Source organism: Cnephaeus nilssonii, assembly GCF_951640355.1.
Source record: "Cnephaeus nilssonii genome assembly, chromosome: 22".
NCBI lineage: Eukaryota > Metazoa > Chordata > Mammalia > Chiroptera > Vespertilionidae > Cnephaeus > Cnephaeus nilssonii.
Window position 1 is genome coordinate 10,989,384 of NC_137093.1, and position 10,025 is coordinate 10,999,408.

General features: G+C 42.5%; 1 protein-coding gene across 1 annotated transcript; it reads left to right on the plus strand.

Moving 5' to 3' along the window:
- The first annotated feature begins 289 nt into the window (after positions 1-289).
- Positions 290-8,821, plus strand: GPN3 (GPN-loop GTPase 3). Its single transcript, XM_079763182.1, has 8 exons — positions 290-415; positions 1,142-1,250; positions 4,187-4,354; positions 5,640-5,764; positions 6,566-6,681; positions 6,823-6,919; positions 7,450-7,578; positions 8,231-8,821. The coding sequence occupies exons 1-8, from the start codon at positions 368-370 to the stop codon at positions 8,291-8,293; spliced, it is 855 nt and encodes a 284-aa protein (XP_079619308.1). The 5' UTR covers positions 290-367; the 3' UTR covers positions 8,294-8,821.
- Positions 8,822-10,025: the final 1,204 nt, after the last annotated feature.

Sequence of the window (10,025 nt, forward strand, 5' to 3'; positions counted from 1 at the left end):
TACGCAAACCAAGGACCCAAGCACCCCGCGCAGGAATGCGGAGTGCTAGCCGTTATCTGTAAACAGTTATTACCAAGGCAACCAGGCTTCCCCGGTCTCACCACCAAGGGTTTGGACCAACAACCCTGTGCGCGTGCGCACACATCCCTCCCTTCCCAGGGTTTTCTTAGGACGCGTTTCACTCGGGACTTGACCTGCGGGACGCTCCGTACTCGGAGGTGTGGCCTCTAAGCGGAATTTGGATTGTGATTGGTTCGCATCTCGCGTCCCCGGAACTCGGGGCGTCGCGCGAAGGCTGAAGGGAGTGTGGCAGCCAGTCTTGGTGACGGCTGCGCGCCGGGCAGCGCCGGGATCTCAGGGAGTGGACATGCCTCGGTATGCGCAGCTGGTCATGGGCCCCGCAGGCAGCGGGAAGGTGAGGATTTGGCGGAAGAAGGAGGGAAAAGTAGGAGTTCGTGGGGGGCTGGGAGGTTCGGGTCCAGAGGAGGGGACCGGCGGGTTTTTGTACTGGGGACCCTGAGACCCTGGGCAGCTCCCTTCTGCAGTCTGGGCTTCAGTACCCTGTTTGTTGTTGTTTTGAAAGGGGAAGAATGATAGTTGCTAATATTTATTGTATACTCATGCTCCAGATACTGCCTGAACACCTCATTTGTTTCCACAACAACCCTCTAAAATAAGCTCTATTAATCCGGCTGTACAGATAAGGGAAATGAGACACAGAAAGGCTTTTAGCTCAGGATCACAGCTAGTAAGTGGCGGCTGGAATCCAGTTTTTCTAAATATATTTTTTTATTGACTTCAGAGAGGGAGAGACAGAAACATCAGTGATGAGAGAGAATCATTGATAGGCTGCCTCTTGCACGCCCCCAACTGGGGATGAGCCTGCAACCTGGCCAAGTGCCCCAACCAGGAATCAAACCATGACCTCCTGGTTCATAGGTCAGTGTTGAACCACTGAGCCACACCATCCGAGCTGGAATCCAGTTTTGTCTAATCCGACCCTGGTCTAGCTCCCAGGGATTGATGAAGGCCTAGTTTTGTCCCTAGCAGACACTGCCCAAGGTGTAGAGTCCTTCTGGGGGTGCAGGAGATAACATTACATTGCTGCTGCTCTGACCCCTTGAGCCCTGTGACATTACAGAGTACTTACTGTGCCACCATGGTCCAGCACTGTGAGGCCCTCAATCGGTCTGTCCAAGTCGTGAACCTTGATCCTGCAGCAGAACACTTCAACTACTCCGTAATGGCTGGTGAGTCCTGAGCAGAGCTGTCCCCCTCCTTCAGGAAAATTAAGGGGGTGAGGAAGCCGGGAATGCTGGCTGCTGGGCGCAGAAGCTGAAATGTTATTACAGTCTGGTCCCCTGGTTTCACGGTGAACAGCATGAGGCTGAATGTCATTTGGTGACATCCACTTATGTTCAACAGTATCCTTTCTCGTGGTCTCTTATGTACTAAATTCAAGTAAGTAGGTGCCTTCCTCCCTACCCTTCCCTTCTGTACTTTCCATGCTTAGTGCTGCTACGGCGAATCTGCTTTACTGCTGATCGGAAGAAGACATACTAATCCTATTTTCGTGTACCTTTTAATCAGGGAGATAAGCAATAAGCAACATGTTACAGATTGTGATAAAGACTGCCAGTAGACTGATTAGAGGGAATAACTAGAGGAGATTGCTTTAGGTAGTGTAGTCAGGAATGGTGTCTTAGGAGGAGGGGATGTTTGGGCCCAGACCTAAAGATGGTAATATGTTCATCAAGCTGGGGAAAGGCTTTCTAAAATGAGAGAACATAGCCCTAGCTGGTTTTGCTCAGTGGATAGAGCATCGGCCTGCAGACTGAAGGGTCCCGGGTTCGATTCCAGTCAAGGGCACATGCCCAGATTGTGGGCTCGATCCCCAGTGGGGTGCATGCAGTAGGCAGCCGATCAGTGATTCTCTCCCATCATTGATGTTTCTCTCTCTCTCTCTCTCTCTCTCTCTCTCTCTCTCTCTCTCTCCCTCCCTCTCTGAAATCAATAAAAATATGTTTTAAAAAAATAAATAAAATGAGAGAACATCAAGGTCAATACATAGCCTAGAGATGGAAAAGGGTTTGGTATATTCCAGAAAAAGCAAAGATATTGATAAGTTGGAGCATATTGAGGGAAGGAAAGAAGTGGGTAGGAGCTAGTAGGACATGAGAAGTTTTGTTTTTATCCTGTGCTTGTTTGTGGTTTTGTTTTGTTTTTACTTATTAACTGTAATTCATCTGGTGGATCCAACAGAATTTGTTTCAACACTCTTTTTTGTTTGTTTGTTTTTTGTTAATCCTCACCCAAGAATATTTTTCCAGTGATTTTTAAAGAGAATGGAAGGGAGGGGGAGAGACAAAGAGAGAGAAACATCCACATGAGAGAGATACATCGATTGGTTGCCTCCCACATGCACCCCAACCAGGGCCAGAATTATGCCTGCAACTGAGGCACGCGACCTTGACCCTATTCAAACCCAGGATCCCTCAGTCTGCAGGCTGACACTTTATCCACTGAGCCAAACCAGCCAGGACTATACTGTTTCCTTATTCTGTTTGGGCTGCTATAACAAAATGCCATAGGTGGAGACTTGCAAAAAATAGAAATGTATTTCTCACATTCTGGAAGCTGGAAGTCCAAGATCAGGATGCCCACACAGTCAGATTCTGGTGAAGACCCAGTTATATTCTGTAGGCTGCCAACTTCTCTCTTTGTCCGCACATAAGGGGATGAGGGACCTCCTTGGGGCCTCTTTTATAAGACCCCCTCATGACCTAATCACCTCCTAAAGTCCCCAGCTCTTAATATCATCACCTTGGGCTTTAGGTTTTGAACATATGAATTTTGGAAGGACACAAGTATTGAATCTCTAGCACTTGTCAGCAATGGAATGTCATTAGAGGGTGTTAAGCAGGGGAGAGGGTTGGCATCTGATTTATGTTTCTAAAGGTAACTGGCTCTTGGATGACAAATGGACTCTAGAGGGTCAAGAGTAGAAGCAGGGACCAGCAGTGCAGCTATTACACTTGTCCCAACTTGCATCAGATGTTATCCCTGGGAAAGTTCGTGGGAAGATAGTATCCACATACTAGTACATGCGGCTGTGAGTGAGGCACAGTTCTCTGGGAACAGAGATTGTAGGTTTGAACACAAAAATAAAAACCTACCGTAGATAGTTAAAAATACTGATTCCCAAAAATTAGTAATAGAAGAGAACCATGCATATGCCAGAATTTTTTAAGCTGCTGCTATAGGTGATTTAGCTCTGTTATCTCATAGTCCTCATCCTTCTACCCTAGGATGTATGATTTGTACCCCATCTATCAATAAGGACAGTGAGGCATTGGAAGGTTAAGTAGCTTCCTTGGGCTCATTGTGTTAAGAAACAGTAATTGGTTTTCTTGGTTTGTTTTATTTACTGGTTATAGGATTCTTTTTTTTTTTTTTTAATATATTTTTATTGATTTTTCACAGAGAGGAAGAGAGAGGGATAGAGAGTTAGAAACATCGATGAGCGAGAAACATCGATCAGCTGCCTCTTGCACCCCCCCCACTGGGGATGTGCCTGCAACCAAGGTACATGCCCTTGACCGGAATCGAACCTGGGACCCTTGAGTCCGCAGGCCGACGCTCTATCCACTGAGCCAAACCGGTTTCGGCAGGTTATAGGATTCTTAGTGTATATTCACATGGTTCAAAATGCAAAAGGTACAAAAGAGTAGATGTCTCTCCAGCTCTGTGTCCCCAGCAGTCAGCTGCCCTCCTAGGAGGCAGCCAGTATTGCCATTTTCTGGGGTGTGTTTATCCATAGAGAATCTATGCATATAAAATCAAAGATGCATATTGTGTATATATTGTGAGTCTTTGTCTTTTTTTTTTTAACACAAACAATGGATTCTTACATGGACTTCTATACCTTACACTTTTCACTTAACAGTATAACTAGGAGATTGGGTGATAATCAAATACTTAAAGAGCTTTCCTTTTTATGGCTGCATAGGATTCTATTGTCTGGCTATACAATAATTACTTCCCACAGACACTGCTATAGGGAATAACCATGTACAGAAATAATCTCATATGTGTGAGTTTTTATATGATGGTTAATTATCATTTGTGAGGATAACAGTTTTCAAATGGATGTGCTTCTATTCCGCGGCCTACTTATCCTTTTCAGACATCCGGGAACTGATCGAGGTGGATGACGTGATGGAGGATGATTCTCTGCGGTTTGGTCCCAATGGAGGATTGGTGTTTTGCATGGAGTACTTTGCCAATAATTTTGACTGGCTAGAGAGCTGTCTTGGCCACGTAGAGGATGACTACATTCTTTTTGACTGTCCAGGTAGGTGAGCCATTTGGATGTGTCATTTTCCTCAAAGTCATGCGGGTTCTGTCCTCAGTTAGGAGAAAGTGCTATGAGCATTTGTTGCTCTGAGTTGTACAGATTGCAATAAGGTACAAAGCTCCTATTCATTGGCTCTAATCATTCATTGAGCTTACAGAGTGCTTAACTTTGTACATGGAGAATACCATAGAGAACCAGGCAGCCATGATCTCTGCCCTGGTGGAGCTCATAGTCCAGTGGCAGTGCTAGACGGTATAAACAAAGATCACCCAAATGTTATTTAATATTCCTTTGTGACAGGAATAGCATAGAGCAGCGGTCGCCAGCTGGTGGTCCGTGAGGTCCGAAAGGTTGGCGACTGCTGGCATAGACCATCACACAGCAGGGAGGTTAGAGGAGGCTTTGATCCAGTGGCCTGTAGGCTGGGCCATAGCCCGAGGGTGTGGGAGACTGTGGTCCACGCAAAAGTCATAGCACGTTGTAGGCCTGCGGGCAGGAAGGAAGGAGGTGGGTTTGAGGCACCAAAAAGGCTGTTGTGGCCGAAGCACAAAGGGAGATGTTGGAAGTGAGGCTGGTCGGGGAGAGAGAAACGCATGTGACTTGTTAAGCCAAATTGTGAATTTTAGACTTGAGCTTAACTTAGCTTTGATCATATGTGGCTCTCACTTTTTCCTTTGCTTTTAATTGAACATACACACACCCACAGAAAAGTGCAGATGTCATAAGTGTTCAGCTTGATGAATATTCCCAAACTGCAATTAGCACTCGCTTTTTTTGTTTTCCTTTTTATTGAATTTATTGGGGCGACACTGGTTAACAAAATTGTAGCGCTTGCTTTTGATGGGCAAAAACTAAAAAGCGTGATGAACCTCATGATTTTGTGATTGCTTCAAGAGGCTGTAAGACCCCTTAAAATGGAATATATTATTACCAGGGCTTGACTTCCTTTTTTTGTTGTTGTTGGTTTGTTTTTAATTTTAACTTTTTTAAATACATTTTTATTGATTTCAGAGAGGAAGGATGAGGGAAAGAGAGAGAGAAACATCAATGATGAAAGAGAATCATTAATTGGCTGCCTCCTGCATGCCCCCTACTAGGGATTTAGCCCTCAACCAGAGCATGTGCCCTGATGGAAATCGAACTGTGACCTCCTGGTTCATAGGTTGAAGCTCAACCACTGTGCAAGGCAGTTTGATTGTTTTTAACCATCTTATGGGAAAAATTTTTTCTGTATTTTTTAACATTTTCTGATTCTAATAGTCTTGCAATTTTCTTCATGTAGGTCAGATCGAGTTGTATACGCATCTGCCTGTGATGAAACAACTGGTCCAGCAGCTAGAACAGTGGGAGTTTCGAGTCTGTGGAGTTTTTCTGGTCGATTCACAGTTTATGGTGGAGTCTTTTAAGGTTTGAGGATAAGTCTGTTGTTGATATTTCAGTCATGGGTACAAGTAGATTTCTGTCTCCTTTAATCATTGTGTGATTCTGGACATTTCACAAACTATACTTTAGAGCAGCGGTTCTCAACCTGTGGGTCGCGACCCCTTTGGGGGTCGAACGACCCTTTCACAGGGATCGCTCAAGACATCCTGCATATCAGATATTTACAATACGATTCATTAACAGTAGCAAAATTAAAGTTATGAAGTAGCAACGAAAATAATTTTATGGTTGGGGGTCACCACAACATGAGGAACTGTATTAAAGGGTCGCGGCATTAGGAAGGTTGAGAACCACTGCTCTAGAGTTACTTAGTATCCCTTATAATGGGATTATTATAATAATGTATTTTCACTTCAGATGGTAAATTATGATATTATATAGAGAACTTACCAAGAAAAATGAGGCAGGTGCATATTATATATGTGCATTTTTAATTCTCTGAGGGCTATTTGTCTAGTTTATGAACTGTCTAAAACTTTATTTCTCATTAATAGCTCTTAAGGGATTTTTTAAGGGAAAGAAGGTTAAAGATACGGTCTAAATTGAGATTTGTGACCACCATAGATGAACTCTACATCTTTGTTTCTCCTCACCTTCGGAAACCAAGCGCCAGCCTCTGATTAGTGGACTGTCCTTTAGGATTAGTGTTTCTTTGATTTAGGCCAGTTCTGCTCCAGTGAGGCACAGAAGCCTCTTTCATGCAGAGACTAGGGAACTTTGGTGGCACCTGTTGATTTATCTTCCCTTTCCTGTTTCCTTCTTCAGTTTATTTCCGGCATCTTGGCGGCCCTGAGCGCTATGATCTCTCTAGAAATTCCACAAGTTAACATCATGACGAAAATGGACCTGCTGAGTAAGAAAGCCAAGAAGGAAATTGAGAAGTGAGTTCATGACCTCCATTACAATCAGATCTCAGTTGCAGAGATGAATCTTCTAAGCTTTATTTACATGTGAGGTTCTGTCTGTCTGTAAATCGGATTTCTTCTTCCTTTTATTCATCAGTCTCTTTCTCACTTTTAAAGGTTTCTAGATCCAGACATGTATTCTTTATTAGATGATTCCACAAGTGACTTAAGAAGCAAAAAATTCAAAAAATTGACTAAAGCTATATGTGGACTGGTAAGCTGGTTATATTGTTTTTTTGTTGTTGTTGTTTTTTGTTATTCATCGATGTCCAGTCAGTGGCCAACATTACAGAAAGCACAATCCAATTACAGAAAGCACATTTCCTTGCAATGGGGAGGTGGTGGTGACAGGCTGTGGGCTGGCCAGTCAGCAGTTTGATTTTTTTTTTCCATTCCCCCCCACAGTTTAATTTAGAAGCAGTTATTGGTGATAGCCAGTAAATTAACTGACATGTCCATTATTCCAAGCCATTTTGGGAGTTCTGAACTGTCTGTGCCCTGTTGAAGTCTCCAGTGGTTGTTGAATTCAGATAAATGCCTATGAAACAGTATCTAGTTATGTAGTAAGTTGAGTGTTCTGGTAAGTCAGACCAGAAAAATGAATATTGATTTTCCGTTTTGTCTCTGTCTATCCCTCCCCTCCCCCACAAATGATAAATGGTTATAAACCTCAAATATATAAGTTGAAAATTAAGCATGTTGCACAGTTTCAGAATGACCCTTTCTGAAATCTCCAACTTATAGATTGACGACTATAGCATGGTTCGATTTTTGCCTTATGATCAATCAGATGAAGAAAGCATGAACATTGTATTACAGCATATTGATTTTGCCATTCAGTATGGAGAAGACTTGGAATTTAAAGAACCAAAGGTAATTTCTGGTTTAGGGGTATTTATTGGCTTTTAGTAAAAATGTTTGCCGGCACTCCTTGATCTCCTGCTTAATCCCAGGAACTCAAATTAATTTTTGTCTTAGTGGTGGCAGTAACCCGGGCTTCTCTGGGTGATGACTGAAATTGACTCCTGAGCTCAAAGAGCAATACTCTCTTCTGTGGCTCAGTGTGTTGGAATATGGTCCTGTGCATGGAAGGGTCATGGATTCAATTCCCAATCAGGGCATATACCCGAGTTGCAGGTTTTATTTCCCTGCCAGTGTGCATATGGGAAGCAACTGATCAATGTTTCTCTCTTGCATAGATGTTTCTCTCTCTGTCTCTCTCTCTCTCTCTCTCTCTCTTTCTCCCTCTGTCTCTCCCCCCCTCTCCTTTCCCCTCTCTAAAAATCAGTGAAAATGACTTCAAGTGAGGATTATAAAAAAGAAGAAGAAATGCTTCTAATGAGATATAAACACTTAAATATTCTGTCAATCATGCCTTTTGTTACTATTACCTCTGTGCAGCACCAAGAGCTGGCACTGAGTGTTAGCTCCTTAGAGAGCATTACCTGCAAAATGCGTGAACACATGCTGTGTCTGACTGAGGGGAAATCAATGTATTTTCTATCTTGTGTTTCCTTTGTGTCAGGAACATGAAGACGAGTCTTCTTCTATGTTTGATGAATATTTTCAAGAACATCAGAATGAATAAAGAGTTTATTAACATGTAAATGTATATATGTGAAGAGCTTGTGGCTGAATCGGCAAAACATTTTTCTCAAAGGATGCAATACTAAAAAGCTGCTTATTTTAATGAAAAAAATAATATTTGGCTCGTTATCAACAGCACACCTGAATCAAGTTCTTGGTTATTCTGAAACTGCTGCTGTTTAAAGTGGAATCTTTCAGTGTTATATTTTTATTAAGCATCAATTTATATTTTAAAAGTTGAAATTGAAATTAATTCACATAGATTTGTGTATAATGTAAATTAGCACCTGTGGTACAGTTAGGAACAGTCTATCTTTATTTTTTCTGTTTGGTTTTGTTATTTTTGAAGGTTTTTTTGGAGGAGCAGGAATTATTGTAACAAAATATGTATATCCAAAGGTGAAAATATGTAAGGATATAGATAAAACCATTGTTTATATGTATTCCAAATTTTTACATTGAAAATATATTATTTGTATAATTAAAAAATGAAAAGTGACTAATTTTAAAGATATGTAGCCTATTTAATAAAGAGGGATATGCTAATTGACCGTCACGCCCTCACAAATGGTGGCGTCCACAGCCAATAAAGAAGGAATATGCTAATTGATTGCCATGCCCTCACAAGATGGCGGTGCCCAGTCCCCTCAGACCCGCCTCATCCAGCCAGAGTCCCCCAGTCCCCTCAGGTCCACCTCATCCAGCCTCAGTCCCCCAGTCCCCTCAGCCCCGCAGGGGAAGGCAGTTGGGGGCAATTGGGCTAGCAGGGGAGCAGTTAGGTGTCAATCAGGCCAGCAGGGGAGAGGTTAGGGGGCTATTAGGCTGGCAGGCAGAGTGGTTAGGGACAATCAGGCAGGAGAGTGGTTAGGAGCCAGCAGTCCCAGATTGTGAGAGGGATGTCCCCGAGGAGGCTGGGTTGAGGGACACCCCCTCCCCATGCACAAATTTCATGCACCGGGCCTCTAGTGTATATAAATAAAAGAAACAGCATTAACCTTTCATTACACTCCTGTTCTCCATAATTTGAAATAACTCAGCCAGAGAAAATTTTTGAATTAGTAAAATTTCCCAAGTAGGAAATGCCAGACACGAGATAAAATGGGAGCTCGACAAAACCTTATTATTATTTTTTTAACCTTATTCTTATGGAGCTGACATGCTGGGTCCTTGAGATTAACCATAAACAGGAAAGCCTCTGAAAAGGAATGGGAAGAAGAAACAGTAATGAAAGGGAAAGTGATAACTGGCTACTTTGGGCTCATTGTCAAAGAAGGCTCCTCCTAAAAGGTGCTATTTGATAGGAGACCAAAATGAGAAATCAGTGTGGGAACCAAAGTATTCCAGTCTGAGGAACTGGCAGAAGAAATGGGCCAAAGCAGGAATGAACTTGTCTTTTAACATGAGGTGCTTTTTAGTAATAGTTTAAAAATTCCTGAGCCTTTAATATGTTCTAGGCATGTAAGTGCTAAGCACATTACATGTAATTCATTCATCCTCACAAAACTGAATTAAGTACTGTTATCTCCGTTTACAGGTGAGGAAACTGAATAACTAGATTAATTAGCCCAAAATTACACAGCCTGTAAGTGTAGGAGCTGGAATTCAAATCCAGAGTGCATTTTCTCAATCATTACACAAAGAATTGCAGTACAGAGTAACCCACAAATCCCTTACCAATGTGCTCTCCTTCCCCATTTTTAAAACTAGTAGGTTCATTCATTCACTTAGCAAAA

Bases quoted from the DNA above. Each gene is read 5' to 3' on its own strand.
- GPN3 (XM_079763182.1), top strand. From the start codon at position 368: ATGCCTCGGTATGCGCAGCTGGTCATGGGCCCCGCAGGCAGCGGGAAG. The intron at 1,251-4,186 runs GTGAGTCCTGAG...TATCCTTTTCAG, and splicing joins CAACTACTCCGTAATGGCTG to ACATCCGGGAACTGATCGAG. The intron at 7,579-8,230 runs GTAATTTCTGGT...CCTTTGTGTCAG, and splicing joins TGGAATTTAAAGAACCAAAG to GAACATGAAGACGAGTCTTC.